At 28.3% G+C, this 20022-nt stretch overlaps 1 protein-coding gene across 9 annotated transcripts; it reads right to left on the minus strand.

Moving 5' to 3' along the window:
- Positions 1-281: 281 nt before the first annotated feature.
- Positions 282-20014, minus strand: LOC126844176 (transcription initiation factor TFIID subunit 4-like). 9 transcript variants are annotated; one of them, XM_050582092.1, is made up of 17 exons: positions 19902-20014; positions 17851-18007; positions 17513-17768; positions 17164-17443; positions 12909-13216; positions 12501-12665; positions 10879-10938; positions 10369-10587; positions 10182-10301; positions 9619-9747; positions 7722-8128; positions 7471-7637; positions 1883-2013; positions 1637-1819; positions 1463-1573; positions 1281-1319; positions 282-1137 (listed from the first exon to the last, which is right to left on the minus strand). In XM_050582092.1, exons 4-17 carry the CDS (start codon positions 17435-17437, stop codon positions 1018-1020), a joined length of 2433 nt encoding a protein of 810 aa, XP_050438049.1. In that variant the 5' UTR covers positions 17438-17443; positions 17513-17768; positions 17851-18007; positions 19902-20014; the 3' UTR covers positions 282-1017. The 9 variants fall into 9 exon arrangements, 6 of the variants coding, with proteins under 6 accessions (XP_050438049.1, XP_050438048.1, XP_050438050.1 ...); XM_050582091.1 differs by having other exon boundaries at positions 17164-17768; XM_050582093.1 differs by having other exon boundaries at positions 17164-17802.
- Between the last annotated feature and the right edge of the window lie 8 nt (positions 20015-20022).

Here is a 20022-nt window from a genome sequence, read left to right on the forward strand (position 1 = left end):
CTTATACAAAAGTGTGAAAACAAAATAAAACATTTTTAAATGTATAATACATTTTTGTTTATTTAAAATTATCTTGTTATAACATCACACTAGGAAGGATAGCATCATAGATTTGTATTACAAATATTTAATTTGTTTAACTTAATCTTCTTAGTAATAACTAATAAATGAAGTCACACATATTAACTAATAAAGAAATACTATACAATTATGTTTTTGATTTATACTTCTCAGCTATAAAGTATATAATTATACTATAATACTATAATACTATTATACTATAATTATACACGTAATATTCTAATATATTATAATTTTAGATAATATTATTAGCTATAACTAATAGCTTTACAAACAATCAAGTGACTAGGTTATCAAGTTTTTGATATGAGAAAATCTCATACCAAGAACAGCAATTTTTAGACTAGACTTTCTATTTACTTTTAAATACAAAAGTAAACATTTGATGAACTATTAAGATTTAAAAAAAAAAAATTACATAAATTATATTTGAATATGTGAATGAAAAAAAATTAAAAGACATTTTTACTTATACTAGGCAGCTAATTAAACAATTCAAACACACACAATCTATATAATTTATTTAATATTGTTATATACATAAAAAAAAAAGAAAAAATATCATTGTTTCTTAATCAACACTTATAGGCACATTTGCTACATATGTTGTAAAATTTGGTCACTGTAGTAAATTATAAATTAAATAATAAGGTCATTGTTGAGTTTTATTAAACAAAAAAAAAAAATTAAAAAAACAAAACAAAACAAATCAACAAGTTTACTGGTAAACATTTGTGATTTTGGTATTGTAGACTGAACTAAAAGATACAATAAGAAGAAACAGAAAAAAGTAAAAAAAATGAACTATGACAAACTATGTGAAACAGGACTTCGGTGAGAGGGTGTGCACAATGGACCTGTAGGTCTGAGTGCATGGGCCCATTCTGGGCCCACCCGTTAACTAACTAAAACTAAAACTAACTAATAAAATTTAAATTAAAAAAAAGGATTCATCGAAATTCTTCTCCTTCGACATATTCGGCTGATGTCTCTTTCCTGCTCCAGCACAAATGTAGCATCTTGCATGGTAACACGTTTTATTCTTTGTCCAAGGACCTATATATAGCAAAGAAAATGGTAAGATTTTTTTTATTTTACACATTATTATTGGGCTATGAAAACAACTAGTACAATCATAATTTCAATAGAATAAAAACTTAATTATTTAATTTAATTATTTTAACAAAAGCAATACTAACCATTTGTCTGTTTGCTGAACTTGTACTTGGACATGAATTCTGAAATTAAAAAAATTACAAATTTAAGCAAAAAATTAACATTTAATATGTTACAAATTTTTAACCTCATTTGGCTACCAAAAAAAAAACTCATTTTATTTTGTAATCACAAATAATAATTTAATAAATACATTTAGTAATACCTGCAGACTAGAGCTTGGGTCAAGTTTTTGTTTTTTTCTTGGGCCAATGGCATTTAAAGCAGTAAAATTTGCATCCCGCTGCCGCAGTTCTTCCATTTCTACCCTTTGTAACTAAAAATATATGACTAGTTAAGTATACTTTATTTAAAATCATAAAAAAATAATTATAAATACCTCTTTGGCTTTAGCTTTTAATATAGCTAGTTCCGGATTGTCATTTTTGGATCGGCTTTTGGCTGCACGCATTAATACCTCTCGTTCTTTATCTTCTTGTTTTCTACGTTGAATTCTTTCAATTTCATCAAGGCATTGAAGTTGACCTCGAATATTATTAGTCATTTCATAACGTGCATCAGCCTTAATAATAATACAAAAAAGTAATCAAGATCAAAAGTTAAAATTTAAATGATTTAATTTTACTTTGTTAAAATCTGTACGGTGTTCAGCTACTGTAGAAAACCTTTCTATCAGACCTTTTAAACGTTCAGTCAGTGCATGAGAAATAAGAGCAGGTACATCGGGTGCTACTTCTTGTATGCCTTCTCTTATAGCTATGAAACAAAGTACATAAGTATTAAATAAATAATTGTCTTTAATGTTGATTTTTTTAGTGTTTAATCAAACACAGTGGGTATAGTAGTTCCAAGGTTATTATAACTGAAAGTAATAAAATAATTTTCAAATAAACTTTTCTATGCAAAACAATAGACGGTAAAAAGTATTTAATATAAATAAAGTGTTTGTAATCATGTTTTTATACTTAAGGTTTTTAAATAATAAAAAGTATCTTTAGATATTTGGTTTTTAACATTAACATCTTATAAATTTTTTGATTTGAAAATAATATATTTAACATTTAGGCTGGTGGATCAGCAAATTTAAAGTACTGTAAAAATGTTTAAAAAAGATAAAATTACTATTATTACCAAAAAATAACGTAAATAGCGTAAAATAAAATATCATAAAAATTAATTATCAGCGGGTAATTAATATATTAAGTTAAAAAAAAAAAGGAAATCATTCCATTAATAATCAACAAGCTGTCTGACTTTGGGCAATTTTTTTATGATTTAAAGCAAATAATGATATTTGGAAAGAAAAAAAATCAATATTTTGATTGACCAGTTCAAAATAAATGGTCACGTAAACATGGCATAAATAACACGTCATGGCTATAATCAAAATACCATAATTGTTATTCGAAACAAATGAGATAGATCTAGTTTTCACGACTTATTTTATAATGAAACATAGTTTTAAGAAAAAATATAAAATTTCATCGAAAATCCAATTTGAGCTTCTACTTTGAAATACATTTTTGTACAAAAAATTATGAAAATAATCACATAATGGTAAAAGCATAATACATACGAGTGCAGTTTCAAAATGGTTATTTAAATACTTAGTTACAGGGTTTCAAAGTTCAAAAAAATTGACCAATATTTTTTTCTCCAGAATTTAATTATTATGCTTATTCAAATAAAAGCTCTAGTTAGATTTGTTATGAAGTTTGATATTTTCCCCTAAGGGGCTTCTACACTAGCATTCATTAAGGCGCATCGTATAGACAATTTTTTGCTAAAACATAACATTAAGCTAAAATGTTTAAACATACATATTACCATAGAAAAGACGTATCTATTTTGAACATAATTATTTTTTATTAACTTTTATAACGCATATAGGATCTATTTTGTACAAAACCACATGTTTCTACTTCAAACGTTCTGTCTTTAAGAATACATTGATTTAAGTTTATTAAAAGCATTTGAATTCTTCACAACATTTTCAAGGCATTGGTCGTGGCACAATTTTAAAATTAAGAATATTTTTTTTAAAACTTAAATCGAAGTATTCTTAGGAACAGTACGTTTGAATTAAAATGAGTTGTTTTCGAACAAAAATACACAGGTGTAAAGGCCCCCCACGCAGGCACTGTTAAAGGAGTTTTCTATAGGCAATATTTGTAGAAAAATAGAGGTTTAAATAAATGTTAACCATGTCAATTAATAAATCGTGAAAACTAGATCTTCTTTAGTTATTTTAAATAAGAAATGTGTTGTTTTTGGATAATACCAAGCCGTTTTATTTACGCAGTAAATAAGTCACGTACCTAATAAGTTTACGTACCCATAACATTTGAGCTTGACAACCAAAAAAATGTTTCCCTTTTATACAACATTATTTGTTTTTTTTATACAATTAATAAAAAAAAAAGTCAGGTCAGAAATTTAATCAATTGTTCATGAAGTTATTTGATAATGTAATTTGATATTTAATTTGTAAGCGTGTTTTTTCAGTTATTCCTTAATAAAAAACTACAAAATTTTGAAAAACTTTTTTCTATAAAAGGATCACACTAGGTAAATCTTCAGTCTAATTTTTACATCTTCTAACACTACACTAAAAAAGCGAAAAAAAAGCATATCTAAACCTCTAAAATGTATGTCTTCTGAATACCACAAACAAGTTTCGAAAACATTTGGATATTTTTCAAAAAGTTTATAGAGTTCAATAATTGTAATAAGTTACAAAAATGTGTACTCTTTTGGAGATTTTTTTAAGGTTTATAGCGAGAAGGGGTAAACATTTTTCATTTTTGGAATTTTAGAGTACATTTATTATCTATAGTCCTGCTAGTCTATAAATAAATCCTAATATATACGTGCTAATTAATATTGGTAAACAAATTTTCGTTACTGTTCTACTTACTCATTTTTATTGTTTAAAAAACAAAACGACTGAAGCGTTGAAGTGACCAACGAAGTATTTTTTTCGTTATTGCCAATATAAATTTTGTTTTAACTAATCATTTTTTTTTCGTTATGAATAATATTTTTTGTTTTTAGTTATACATTTATTGTCATTACCAATGCATAATTATTTTGCTAATATGTTTTTAAATCTATCTTCCTTTTACCGATCTATTTTTTCCGTTATTCACATACGTTTTTATTTATTTATAAATACATATTTTTATAATTACCTATTTTTTTTTTTTTGTTTATTACTATTTTGGGTTATTGGGCCATTAGACTTGTGAAGATAAAACTGTTGAAATGTATCAACGTATCCATTTTCTGTACCAACATCAATTCTTACAGTTAAAGGGCATCCGTTCGATTTTTTGATAGCCTTCACAAAATACCGGCGATGACTTTTTAATGTTGTCAATGTTTGTTGAAGCTGCTTCTAACCAAATTATATTTCTTCAAAATCCATAAATACCACTGAAGTTTATCGTAACCATTAACATGCTAAAAAGAATTAGGTCCTTGATTACTGCAAAATTTTTGTCATAAGCGATTTCTCCTTCTAAAGGCTACTCTTTCGGAATCTAATTTAAGTAAACGTTTTCGTATGACTTCTTGAGTTACGACCAACACCTTGTTGAATACATTTTAAGTGCAACCATCCAGCCATATCCGTGAAGCCGTGAACTCACACAAAATTTCAGCAAAAAAATGTACATCTTGCAAAGGCGTAAACATTGTTCTGCGATATAGATTTAACACTTTTTAATACCTTTTATTTTGTTTTTATTCAAATTTATGTTTGTCTGTGTACTGTATGTAATTTTAGAAATACTTAAAATTTATAATTTTTTCTATTAAGTAGTTCTCACTTTTTTCAATTAATTTTATGTTGTTTCTTCTGTTAGTATTTGAAGTATTTCTATAGCTCTGATGTACCTGAGGTTACTAATTATATTCACATACTCTAGTAAATCAACTATAATTCACATATGTCAAATACATATTTAATTTAATCTATAGTTGATCAGTCATAAGTGTGCAAAAAAAGTATTGTTCTAACAGTATTCGTGAAATTGTCTTTATTATAAGCAAATGATACACCATATTATTATTGTTAGTGCAATTTAACCCCAAATTAAAAAGTTATTATTACCAAATTTTTATAGACCAAATCATTATTTTTCTGCTACATAATTTACTTACACATAAATCATAACATAGCACAAGTCTTTGAACGGCGTACTACCCTAATAGTTGAGTTGTTAACTCTCAACACTTTACTTTAATTACATTTTTCTATAAAGTAATTTTTTTAGTTAAATAAGCTTTTAATGAAATCTTTATTGCATTATATTATCAAAATCAATTGTTTAATTTTCAAGTCAAAAATATTGTTTTAAAGGCTGGTGTTAAATTTTAGTTGGTAATGTTTAAAAGTCAAATAATAACTTAAATCTTTGATTTATGGAAGGATGAGGCAGATTTCAACTGGATTTAATTAACTTGCTCATAGTAGTCCAAAAGATTTAAGAAAAATACTGATAGTTGGTTAATGATCATTCCAATGAAATTGAATCCAGTTTAAGTTTGTCCCGTGTTCAAATTAGCCACATCCTTCCACATCTGTTATTTAATGCGGGATAATGTAATGAAATTAATGACTGGTCGTTAGCACTTTTCAATAAATTTTTGAATATTAGCGTTTAAGGTTTTTCGCAAAGTGAGGGTTTGACTGTAATGTTATTTTTTTTCCATAGGCACATTTCTCGTACTTCTTTATTATAACTTTTATTGCGATTTACTCAAAACATATTTATTAAAGACTGGTTATCGTACAGTCATTATATTTATTACATTATTCCGGTAAATCGAATTTAGACAAACAACATAAGTTTATCCAAGGTTAAAAATGTACATGCAAATAATATTATCCACGTGAAGAATCTCTAAAGAAAATGTTCGTTGATGTAAAATAAAATAAAATATTTGAATAAATTATTGAAATATTAAGTGGTATAAAATAAAAAATAAAATGATTCAAGCAAGTTCCATGCAAAAAAAAAAATGCACATATTTTAAAGCCAAACATCTATTAAATATAAAGCCTCCCAAAAAGATTCATCCGATTTCAGTAGGCTATAAATCTTAAAATCGTATTTTGTGACGGACAAACCATCTGAAAGAGAGGATTCACCCTATTCATCATTATCTCAAGAGAGAAGTTATTTTCAGATGCTAGTAGTTTAGGTTAGGTGGATGTGAATTTTACCTTTTAAACTTTATAAATAAACCTTTTTAACTAATAGGCAAAAAATTTCGTACACGAGTTTATTTATTTTGTCTGAAAACTAATTCCTATACGATTCATTTAAATCCACGATCTACTGATGTAAAATTATATTAAGTAATTCATCAATTAATTTGAATTATAACTGTTTTTTTTGGTAGGAAAGGGAAAAGTACGGAAACGTGATTCGTCAAAATATTAAAAATACGGTGTTGGCGAATAAGGTTTTGCCCTTTCCTGACACTACTGGCTTGTCCTATGGTCAATGGCTAACCCGTTCAATGCTGGCTCTGACATAATGATAGGTCACTTGAAAAAAAGCGACATCGATTTTTTGAAATCAGATGAACCCTTTTGAAACACCCTGTAAGTATCATTTACTTCACATTATACATGTTGTGTTTAAATAGCACAAAAAAGTTAAGTTTTCCAATAGTTATTGAAAACCTTGTTTATACACACACATACTTCAGCTACTTTTTTAATCCCTACACAAATATAAAGTTTGCAATAAAAAATGATGAAAAGGAACACCTGGCGTAAAAAAGATTATTATTATTTTTAAATTATTTAAAAGAAAAATCTTTTAAGATAATTTACTTGAAACTTGAGTTTAGAAGTTTCGTAAATTACCACTATTTATTGATTTTTGGTATTTAAAATTTAAACACCATTTTCTCAAATTTGCATCCTTGATAGAAAGAAAAGTATTTAACCTATTGACTGTTTGATGAAATTTTTTTTTAATTTATTACAAGGTTTTTTAGACGAACCTACAAAACTTAAAAAAAAAAGTTTCTATAAGTTTTTTTTCAATTTCCAAAATACCACAAACTTTTTTCAAAATTTACCTAGTTTAAGCTTGTTACACCAAGTGCTTCCAAATCAGGTGCCCGCAAATTATCAAATTTAACTTTTAGCATATACTTCATGATGTATAGTACAAAAAAAATTGTTATAAATACCAATATTTTTAATTTTTGCAGTCAAAGAGTTTTGTGGTAGAAGTGTTTTATCTTTGCATGATCTAATTTGAGTTCCAACAAACTCAGCAGATTCTAATATTCCATATGATTCTTCTGCCAAATTTACTCCACCCATAGCAGCAACATCATTAAAATCATCCTCAGGCCTTTATTAAATACAACATTTATTAAATCAATCAATAAATATGTCATACATTTAATGTAGGTATTCAATAACTACTCATACTCACACATAAGTTGATGCAAATTGTTTTTTTTCTTTTGAAGGAGGTTTGGAAGAAGAGGCCAGAGGTGTTTCATTAGCAGATGTTATTTTAACTTTGTTAATTGTCGCTGGTTGAGTTAATACATTTGGAGTCAGAGGTGTGCAAGGTTGATCAATGGGCATTTTATTTGAATGCATAGTTGTAGTTGAAGTGGTTTTAATCTGTTTATGTGATCCAGCAACATTCTTTAAAGGTGTGGCTTTAGGAAGCATTTGTCTACTACTTATTTTTGGTTGTGGTAGCGAAACCGTAGTAAGGGGTAAAGGCAACAAACCAGTTTGTGAGGTAGCTAATGGAGGTGGAATACGAATTGACCCAATTTTTTTATTAATGGAAGTAATACCAAATGGAGTTTGAACCCTTGCTCGTTGCTAAAAAAAAAAAATCTTAATATATTATGTGTGCATTTGTAATAAAATATTGGGAAAAAAGTTCCAAACACATTCATTAATTTTCAATACAATTTGTTTTAAAATAATAAATTATAAACTTCGATAGATTTTGTTATACATGCAGTTTTTATTATTATTATGTAAATGAGATATAGTGTTTCAAATCTTTGCTCCCGTATAACCTAATCAACCAAAACCTGAATAAATAGCTAAAGGCGAAAATAAATATAATCTTATATTTATAAGACCATAATTTATTTAGACCATAATTTTATGGTCTAAAACTTCATACACCTTAAACCCAATTAAGAAAGGTACAAAATCATTAATAGATAATACTGGTTTCAACCCATTATCAGTATTCTCAGAATATTACATTTTTTGAGTAACATACTAAAAATGTATTTGTATATTTAAGGAGAACTTAGTTTTTACAATTGAGAACACTTTGTTTATTAAGTTAAATAGTGGCAAGATACGCGGATAATGTAATAAATAACAATAATGTAAATAATAAAGGAGACCAAAAGAGAACTATGAGCAAATTTATGGAAGGTGAAAAAATTTGATAATAGTAAACGAGAAAAACCAAGTACATGATAGTTATGAGACATGACCGTGAAACATAACAGTTTTATATACACAAAATGTATATAATTATAGTTTTTAAAGAGTAACAAATTTCAAATACTTAGGAATAAACATTAGTGAGAACGTATACAGACACGAAGAAATAAAACTAAAATTAGTAGTAGCAAATAGATGTTATTTTGGACTAATTCCCCAATTCAAGTCAAAGGTTCTGTCATGGAAAACAAAAATTATTTATTTATTTATAATGTTATAAATTTAATTAGTCTTTAGAAATAGTAGACTAAGATGAGCTAGTCATGTACAGAGGTCAGAAGTCCCTTTGGGTTGGCCACAAAATGGCCCAGGCAAGGTTGGAAAAATAGGATCGACAATGATTTAACACCGTTAAGAGTTGACAATGGAACACAGTTAGCGAATGATAGGGATTGATGAAAGCATTTGGTGTTAAATATTAATATAGAAATTAGGGAGGTAATCATAACACTAAGAATACTAATAGAATTCAAATCAGAAGGAATATATATATTCCTTTATATTCCTTTTTTTTGCATTTGTTGACTTAGAGAAAACCTTTGATAATGTACAGTGGAGTGAACTATTCAATATCCTAAAACACACTGGCATAACATATTATGACAGAAGACGTATTTATAAATTATATAAAAACCAAACTGTATTAATATTTTCTGCTGTGTAGGAATGGAGGATGATCTTTAAACGATTCTAGTTAATGTAGAAAAAACTAGAAATCACAACCTATATTTTTCCTTTAAGCGCCCACAACTATAACTCGATTAATCATTCAGTTGCAAAGCTTTGAGAACTACCTTATAACTCATAATTCATATAGTAGTTATAACTAATTTTATCTTTACTGAGATAATCCTATGTTGTTTAGTGGAGCTGATAGGTCTTGTTGGTGTTAAAGTCGGATGATTAGCCATCATTCTCAAACTTGGTTGAACTGTAGCAGAACTTAAAACATTGCTCACCATTTGTGTATTCTAAAAAAAAAAAAAATTATAAATAGAATAATACTTATTAAGAAAGAGACGAGGGTTAAGATATACCAACTACAAATTTAAATTTAGATCACGTAATAAATTGTTGAATTATATTTGTTTATTTTCCTTAAAATTTTAGTAATCATTGTATGTACTTATATCTCAACTCCAGTATTATTTTATAACAAACATTTTAATGTACAAAACAGTTATTGCTTATTATAAATACCAATCCTAGAGTTTTGTCTACTAAGTTCAATATAATATTTGTATTTTTGGGTTTTTTATGCATTTTTAGTTGAATAACTTTAAAACAATAAAGCAGAAATCTAGGATATCCATTGATCTTTTATGATTATCAAAAACTACCTAAAATTTACTCCTTAATAAATATATGGTAGGCATCCAGATTTAATAATTAATTTGTACGTTACCATAACTTGCTGTTTAGTTGTAACTGTAGCTTGGGTCACAGCATTAATTTTTGGAGTTTTTATACCATGAATCACCAACTCTTTATTTATGAGAGATTGTCTTAAAAATGGCAAACTTTTCTGCAATTATAAAATCACAAATATATATTATTTTGAAAATAAATACTTGAAATGAATATAATATTACCTTTAAAAAACCAACAAGACACGGTTGTGGTGAAGCATTCAAAAGCTTTTCAAGCCTAACACAAAATTGCTCTGGCTCTACTTTAGTATCGACTAACTCTTGAATTAAAACATGCACACTTTTTTCCACGGCCTTTGACTCTTTCCTCGAAAGATCTAATAAATTGGCCAAGAATTTGCGACATTTTTCTTTAGTAGTATCTTGAATTTTTTGTTGTGCCTTGAAAAATGTAAAACACAAATTATAATGTGAATAATTTATTTATATTTAATTAAATATTAATGTTGTTTAGTTATTTAATGTTAATATATTTATATAAATTATATAATTTTTTTTATTATGTTATAAAATATTTATTTATATTAACAAACATACAAATAGAATAACTTTAAAGATAAAAGACTAGTGTCTTTCCATTTTTTGGTTCTTAATTATGGTGTCACTTTCCAATTATTTTCACCAGAGATTAAACATTGCCACATTAATAAATAACATTAATTTTAAACATACTTGTGATTGGGTTGTTGCTTGAACAGGAGTAGTATGTGAACCAGCAATAGAAACTTTGCTCTGAAATTATAATTGTCCATATATTTAATACGTCTATGTATAAATTAAAATATATATTATAAATATGTATAAGGCGAAAATTTGCCTATAGGCGTCTTTGACGCCAGGAACATCTGCCTAGGCGCTAGGCAGGTCGTTTCGGGGGTTTTGACGCCCTCGAAGTCACCAAATAAGGTTAAATTAGAAAGAAAAGTATTTTGTGTGCGAGTGAGTACAAGTTGTTTTTTTGTATGAATAACACATCAAATCCTGGCGCGCTTAGTATCAGCAATAGAGCGTGACTCAGCAATTACAACGCGGGGTTGCGCGTCTCTCTAGCTGCACTCCTCGCCGGGTTAGATTTTTTAAAATGCAAATTTGGGAAATTTTTCCTGCAAAAGTAGATTGTTGATTTGCAAAGCAATGACCATCGACGGCCAGCTCTAAACTTAGCAGCCTTGAATAGGGTTGTTATTTCAGAGAAGAAGACGTCTTTGGGCAACCCGACACCGGGAATCGATAAGGCCGTTGGGTTACCTGCTAAGAAGGGTTTTGAGGCCCTAGGACCACTCTAAGACCAATTTATCTAGAAAATTACTATTTTACTCAAATAGTAGTAGTTTATGTTCATCCAAGGACCGTTTTATATACAAAAACATTAAAATGTCTATCAAGGATAACAAAAGCAGTGTCATGGTTGAATTAAACAAGGTTATCGCACATATACCCCATCTTTGTCAAATTTTTTATGAAAAAATCAAATAAGTCAGCGTAACAGCACCCAATCAAAATCAAGTATATAAGTACACAGTAATATACATAGTAATTAGTAATAGTGAAGTATTTAGTAAAATTGATATCCCGTTTCACTGTCATTTTATTCCTGAAGATAACAATTTGAGACGATGTGTAATAACATGTATATTTCAACCGGACTGGTTTATGGCCAAGGCGAACCAAAATCAGAAGAACTTCACTAAGAAGATTGTCAAGGGCATAACAGACAAAGCAACGGCTCGGTAGAGTCTGATCCAGGTGGAGGCTAAGACCAACCTGCTGGAGAACAGGAGAGTGGCAAAGTCCACGTCATCGGTCAAGATGCTTGTAGAGTTTATAAAGAGCAAAATTTGTGCAGGTGGCATGATCTAGCAGTCAACCTCAATATTACGTACATTTTTACATTTTTTTGTAGCCAAAATACAAAAAACATATTACCTACTTATATTTTCAGTATATATAAAATTGTACCTCATTAAAAAATGTTGGTGGTTATACGGACCATAAAGCTATAACATATCCATGTTCAATGTATTTCCGGGGAGTGGAGAAAATAACTAGGTTTTTTTGTAAATACTTGCAACTTGCACCACACAACAATGTAAATAGTTGAAAAAAAATCAAGTTACAAAAAATTTACTTAAAATTCTTTTAGGCTAATGTTTTAATTCAGTGTTAATCTTGGTTGTTGGTCAGTGCACATTTTAAAGTTTAATAATTACTGATCAACTACCATATTACATCATAATACTACTATATAATACATATTTATAACATTATTATAAATACGATCAATTAAAAATCACTTCAGAAACTGCTGGCGGTATATTTTGAATTTTATAATTTCCAGTATTTGAAGTAAAGCCAGATACTTGACCAGGGGAAGCTACACGCAGTAACTGGTAATGCCCAGAGTCAGTTTTCAATAATATATGACCACCTTGTACTTGTTGAAGAGATTGTAAAGTAAGCTGCAACATAATATTCAAAATAATTTTACGCCCAATTATTTTTAAAAATAATAATATTTTGAACATTGATTCATTTGTCTATTTTTACACATACCAATATGAATATAATAGGGTCACATTCAAATTACTTTTACAGAACATAATGTATAATATATAATGTTAAGTTATAACTTTTTTTGTGTTAATTAATAAAATGTATTATATTTGGATAAAAATGTATTTTATACTACATTAACAACTCACCCCTGGTGTAACAGCTCGACTGCCAATGACTCCAGGTAATAAAACTTTTTGCACATTTTTATTCATTCCATCTTGCACAGTATGTGGCCGTAATGTGTTCAAACTTAGCAAAGGTACATTTGTTGGCATAATTGTTGGAGAAGAGTTAATAGAAGTGATACCGCTCAGTGCCATTTGTTTAGGTATTGTAATAACATTTGTTGCAACCGATGCATTAGAAACCTGTCCTGTAAGCGTCACTGTTGAAACTGGAGATAAAGATTGAAGTTTTTGTGGTGTGGATTTCATTATAACTGCCATATTATCACCTAGACAGGAATAATTTGATGATTTAATGTATCAATTAAATATTAAGTTTTATAATAATATTGATTAAACTATGTAGTGGTTAAAAGTGCAATAAATTTAGCAATACATATATATAGACAACAATAGCAAAAAAAATAAAACATAAAGCCGAGTAAGTATTAGGTTTTTGTTTTTTTTCGGTATATACTTGCAATAACTTTCTCAACTACAAAATTTTTATTATAATCGCACTGCTACAATGATGGATTTTAGACTGGATCGAGAAAACTAAAAAAACACATAACCTATTTTTTAATAAATACATTCTATAGATGAGAAATTGTACTGACCCAAAGTTAGAATAGTTAGTAGCTTTTTGGTGTAAAAATAATGAAATAATTACTAAATTTGTTTGTAAAATTCTTTAGACATTGCACTATTGATTTATAGTTTAAAATTAAGTAAATAATAATAATAAATATATTATCATTACCATTTATCAAAAAATTTAAATCAGTAAATATCATTCAAATTTACAAGAAATCAAATTGGATATACCATATAAGTAATATATTAGACAAAATTATAGTTTTGATATACTTTCAACTACCTAGTTTTTTTTTAAGATTTTAAAAATAAATTTAGCATTAGACTAAAATCTTTTTTTTTTTATTTAACCCTAGAACGCTAACCATTGGTCTATTCGACGAATACTGATAATTTTCAACTGACTATTTTTAGCATGTTTGTCATATGAGCTTCTACCCTCTATCTATCTCTCGTACATAATGTTGAGTATATTTAATGATAAAATTAAAAGCCCTATTGTTATCAGTTAATCGTCGACCTTCGATTGCACAAAATCTAAATTGTCGAATCAACGAATAGTTAGTAATACACGTAAAGTTGTACATACAAAATGCATGCTGTTTTAGATCATTGATACGACAAAGGTTAATGTCTAAGTGATGATTTCAAATAACACAAAATATATTATAATTATTTATTTATATTATTATATTTATTTTATAATAAGTAAAAAAAACAATCGGAGTAATTTTATTTATTTATGTACATTTTGTCAAACCGACAAATGGTTAGCAATAAAAGGGTAAAAATAAGGTTAGTATTCTAGGGTTAACATGTGAAAATCGTAATATAATCTAATCTGTTAAAAATCAACCAATAATTACCAAAAACATGGGTTTTATCATGTTTATATAAACCCAAAAAATATAACTCGATCTGCCTTTTAACCTTACAAACTCTAATATAATAACACAATTATTAAAATATAATTACCTATGTTGATAGTTTAAAACCAACATTTTGAGTAAGGGTCATAGTCTTAAAACTAAGCTCGAAAAAAAAAAAATTTTGAAAGTCTCCACTCCTAAGAGAAATGGCTTATGATCATTTTTTTTTGGTTTGTCAATGTTAATCGATTTGAATTTTTTTTTAAAAAAGGTTAGGGCAGACAGTAATTTTAAGTTAAATAATTTTTAATATTTTGGGTGTTAGTCTCGATTTTAAAGAGGAAGTGGTAAACATTTTATACTTTTGTACCAATATAATAATTATCTTTGGTAACAATTTCTGATACAATATATAGCATAAAGCATCAGAAAAACCTTAACTGACAAATGTATTATTTCAAGAAAAAGTCAATTATAATTTTTCTAAAGTCAATACATTATTTTTTAGGTTTGGGTCGGTTTGATTTTCAGTAAAAATAAAATTATATTATTCTATAAAGTTTATTTTAATAAAACAAAGTTTAATTCTGTGTGTATTTAGCTTTTCTGGCACCATGCAACTTGTATAGATTTGCTAAATTAAGAAATCAATTTAGCGCCTTAGAAAATATCGTGGATCCAGACATAAAATAATAAATAAAATCATATTATTTTAAAAACAATACCTCCTCAGCTCGAAATTAAAATAATAATAAAATGATTCTTTTCTCTCTTTAATCTCATTACCTCTCCTCCCCCAAACAGTTTTTGTGTACCTCAGATTCGGCTTGCCATCAAAAAAGGATTGGAGACCTTGCTAAAGAATAAAATATAATATGTCAGCCTCTATTCTACATATTAAGATCATCATTTTTCAAAGGTTTTTTCAATGGGCATAATCAAACTAAAGCGTTTGACAGTGATTTTATCACGTTTAAATGTATTACTATTTCTAAACCAGAAACTGCAAAAATATGTTAATGTAAACTGAATGCAATTGTGAGAATTACTGTGCTAGAATTTTATTTAGGAAATTCTTTATACTAAGCTATAAGTAAACTTTATGCCTTTTATAGACATTTTGTACAAAATGTAGTACAATCTATAATCAGATGACACTGGCTTGCTATATATGGAAGACATCATAATTTAATTGGTACTCAATAACATCCTTACTACCAAACACTGTGGAGCCAACATTTTGTTCACACTGAAAAAATATTTTAAAGTAGTAATTATCATTCAGTTAGACATTAGTTGTACAACGACACTCTAAGGACATAACACTTTTTCATTATACTTAATATTGGTTTTTATAAATTATAAGTAGACTAGTTTTACATTACTTATGTATTGGAACAGAGTAGCCATTAACCAAGTGGGTAATGCAACAGTGTTCAGCACTCATTGTCACATTATCAAGACTCGATTATGGGAAGCTCCATTTATGGGTCGAGATACCAAGTCAAATAGAATTTTATAGACATAATCTCATTATATTATAGGGATGCACAACATATCAGTTGCATTGAATATTTTCTTAATTTAACTTCATAATTATTTATTAAATTGTCATTTTCAGGCTAGTCAAGTACTCTAGATTACGCCTAAATGCCATCTCTCTCTTCGACTAACAACCAGTACTGGTATTTAGAGAAACTTAAAAGAACCCTCCAAAAATAAGCCCAAAATGACAGTAGTTTTGTTACATGGATAAAAGATTTACTATAATCTTAAGGCCAGCTTAAAAAATCTGTTTAATTGTACAGTTAATCTGCAAATTAGCTATACAAATAGTTGGTTTGCTAAAATTTATTATACATATCTAAAAATTAAAGGACTGCGTAGTTTGAATTTTTTTATTCTATTACCGCCTGGAAAAAAATGAATAAACAAACTGCACACAAAAGTTTGCGCAGTCCACCTGATTACGTAAATCCATATTTTTTTTGAGAACTATCTATTTTTAGGATTTTTTGGCTTATGTGTCCCAATAATTAAAATGATGCTACCTTCAGGAAGGGTTCTTAACAAATTTGCTATCCAGAATAGGTTGGAAGTCTGTCCCAGGAGAAGGCTTAGGATCCCAGGGGATCATAAGTTGCCGGTAAATGCGTTTAAACCTAGCGACAATGAGCGCTACACAATAGCACCATATCCACTAAGCCACTCATCCTTTCTATGTTATATGTAAGTTTTATAATTGAATACAAATATTTTGGATAGCTCACTGGCCAGTTTTTACGTAGCATGTAAATTGGTGCCTTTGTATTAAAACACAGTTAAGCATTCTATAGCAATGCCAATATATGTGCCACAATAAAGTGAGCTAACTATAATATTTATTACCAATGGTTATATGAAAAATAAAACTATCTATTAGAAAAATATTTAAAAATTCTGAACAGCATTTCTTGCTATGGTACATAATATAGATTATTAATTTATCGAAAATAGAATTCTGAACGTTGTAAGGCATCAAAAATAATAATATTATCACTAGTGGTAAAACAAAATAAAATAAAATATAGGAAACTATTAATAAAATAAAAATGAGTAATTCTAAATAGACTAATACTGACAAAACTAATAGACAGTTTAATAAATAAAATAAGGAGTTTATATTTTAGGACCAAAACAAGAGATAATTTTAAATTGTTAAAATTTGGTTAACAAAAAATGTTTAAGGTATGAAAACGTAGGTTTTAACAAAATATTTTAGTTTAACTAACCTGTACCAGTAGAATTAATTATGCTGTTAGTAATCGAATCTACAGGTATGTAGCTGCGATTATCAGAAGAATTTGAGTAGACCACATTGACGGTATCCTGGAACTGCACAGGCTGAGCCGGATAGCTATATGCCAGTGGTTGGTCAGTGACATGTTGCTGCTGTGGATTGACAAAATCCGCTTGGCTTATGCTTGGAATCGAACTGACGTTACTTGCAGTGCTACTTGCAGTTGCATTATCTATCGCTGACTTTGAAGGGCCGGGACCACTCATGGTTAGCTGCAATCGTTTATCGGTTGTTTGGTTTTTATATTTAATATTTTGTCTTGGGGGCGGCCGTCTACTAACGGATCGATAAAACGGAGGGATGCTGTTGTGACAGTGACGCCACACGGTGGGAAATCTCTCGTATTGGAGGTTGAATATTGTGATATATTGTGATTACTAAGTTAATAGTAAGTATGCCAGAAACTTGTTTAGAATTTTCATAATATTGTCTTCCGTACACACAATACACACGGTCGCTTGTTAAAGTTGGCGGGCATTTGTGATTATCACAGCTTGCTGATCTACTTGTATGTTTTTGCTGTGATATCATGATAATCTGGAGGGAATGAAATTTCGAAACAAAAATAAATCTACAAATTAACGCTAAATAGCAAATACTGATCGTGTGAGAGCTTTACTTTAAGCTAGTGAGGTGTAAAGGCTGCTGCAGTTCCCACTCGCTATTTACTGACACTTTCCGGCGGGAGAACGCGAATGCGCAAAAACCAAAACGCGTTTCTTTGTGCGGGTTGGTATCTCTGCCACAAGACGCGCGCGACACTGGTTTTGTTCAAACTACAAAAGTACAAAATATAAGACGTGTCGGCTAAATTACGTTTAGAATAAAATACTATCTTAGACATTATTTTCGTCTTATACTCTAATTTCTATTCCATATAAGAAATGTAGTGCACAAAAACCTAAACGCATCACTCCTGGCTACGCAGGCGCATATGAGTGTAATGCCTTTTGGATTCTGCGCACTACCTTTCTTACGTGGAGTAGAGTTTAAATATTTTTCCGTAAAATTATGGTCGTACAAAATATTTTCGAACTTTTTATAGCCCTCCTTAAAAACTCATTTTTTCCCTTTGACAATAATCGATAAATTAATTTTTAAGTCAATTATATTTTTAATATTGCATAATTAATTCAATAATAAAATTATAATACTTGAAATATTTATGAGTAAAATAGTCACTCTGTTACAACTGTGACTTACATTGTTTTCAATTTGTAAAGCATTCTATTTTATTCTAGCTAGGATATCAAAACCAATGAAATCTATGACAAAAAAAGGCGGTCAGGAACATAGCGAGCTAATTGGTTCAAATTTTTCTGTATCACAACTACAAAAAACGGCTTGACAATTGGCATGTAGATATAAACAGCATGTAGCTATAAAATTCGAAAACATCAGTGTATTGTGTACCTATCTGCTAAAGGAAATGATTTAAGTAATATAATCCAGAAATAATATGTTTTTGATCAACTACAGAAATTGGGTAAATACAATAAACACTCTGGCGAGTATTTAGCTGCAGAATAATCACCAGCATGATATCTAATGTGATTGTTCAACTTACTCTAAAAAAAACCTTAGAAACAACTCGGTACTTTAGGTTTAGTCAGTCATGTACACATAATTCACATGAAAGACTTGTCTAGTGGCCAAAAATCATGTGATGCTTTAGCCGAACTCTGATTGCTCCCAATGTTATTATAATATTAGTACGCTTATTAATTATTTAACCTTTGTTTCATTTTTATAGTATTCATGTTAAACAGGATGAGCCACCAATAATTTAGACATTGAGTCCATTAATGCATTAGCCGATTCTATTAACAATTACAAAGGAGGTAAGAATAACTTACTGTGGTGTAAACAACAAAATCAAATTCTATATGTATTTTTAAATATTTAAAATTCACTTAATCAACAGGTGATATAATTATTTCCCACAACGAATGATTAATAAGAGACACCGATTGTATTCTTTGGGTAATAGAAGATTAAACTATAAAAGAATTAGATGGAGACTTTGACTATAAAAAAGAATTGCTTGAATGTTTGGGAAAATATATTAACAGTCTAAGTATTACAGCCAATGCCGCAGTGGAACAATTATACTTTTCTTTTTTAATATTTAATTTTTTACAATAACAATGTTTATATTTATAAATTAAAACTAGTAATATTATAAACAAGTATGCGACATTGTTCAATTCTGAGATTTTAACCCTAAACTAGTGACGTGCAGTATAATATATTTGTTTGATTAATTGATTAACAAATTTATTTTACTTTACACAAAAACGGTACAGTCAAAATTGAATGAGTAGTGGTGTCATGCAGCAGGTCACTAGTTGAAGAATTAACTATTTTCTTCTCTTGGAAAAATTAAAAAAAAAATGTAAGTTTTTTTGACCGAATCAATATTCAACATGGGTACTCTCCTAATTAATTCAGACTATAATAATGGTCAAGCTATTAGTTATCACTACGGTATTTTGTCATATGTTAATGAATACAAGATGTATTAAAATAAGTATAGGTAGTATTTATTTGATTTACTTGGTAAGAAAAGTATTAATCATATAATGAGAAATGTGTTGTAAGAAAATTTGTTAATTTTTATATAATTAGAGTAAATAAGTAAAACGAGTAAATATATATTTCTTACTTTACCTTTTTAAATAGTTTAAATCTTTGACAACAAAGTTGTTGCTTTTGACTGTATATTTTAACACATTTTTTAACTAATTGCAAGTACAAACACATGATAAAGAATTAATAAGATGGGTTTTAG

Source organism: Adelges cooleyi, unplaced genomic scaffold, assembly GCF_023614345.1.
Source record: "Adelges cooleyi isolate 19-005CV unplaced genomic scaffold, UGA_ACOO_1.1 ACOO_flye_CR_arks_rails_tigmint_CR_PRNA_651, whole genome shotgun sequence".
NCBI classification, from domain to species: Eukaryota; Metazoa; Arthropoda; class Insecta; order Hemiptera; family Adelgidae; genus Adelges; species Adelges cooleyi.

Excerpts from the sequence above, each read along its gene's own strand:
- LOC126844176 (XM_050582090.1), bottom strand. The coding sequence starts at position 19,994 with ATGTGTTTGTACTTGCAATTAGTTAAAAAATGTGTTAAAATATACAGT. Across the intron at positions 10,302-10,368 it reads GTCTTGTTGGTTTTTTAAAG|AAAAGTTTGCCATTTTTAAG; the intron begins GTAATATTATAT and ends TTATAATTGCAG. Across the intron at positions 8,129-9,618 it reads AACAACATAGGATTATCTCA|CAACGAGCAAGGGTTCAAAC; the intron begins GTAAAGATAAAA and ends TTTTTTTTTTAG.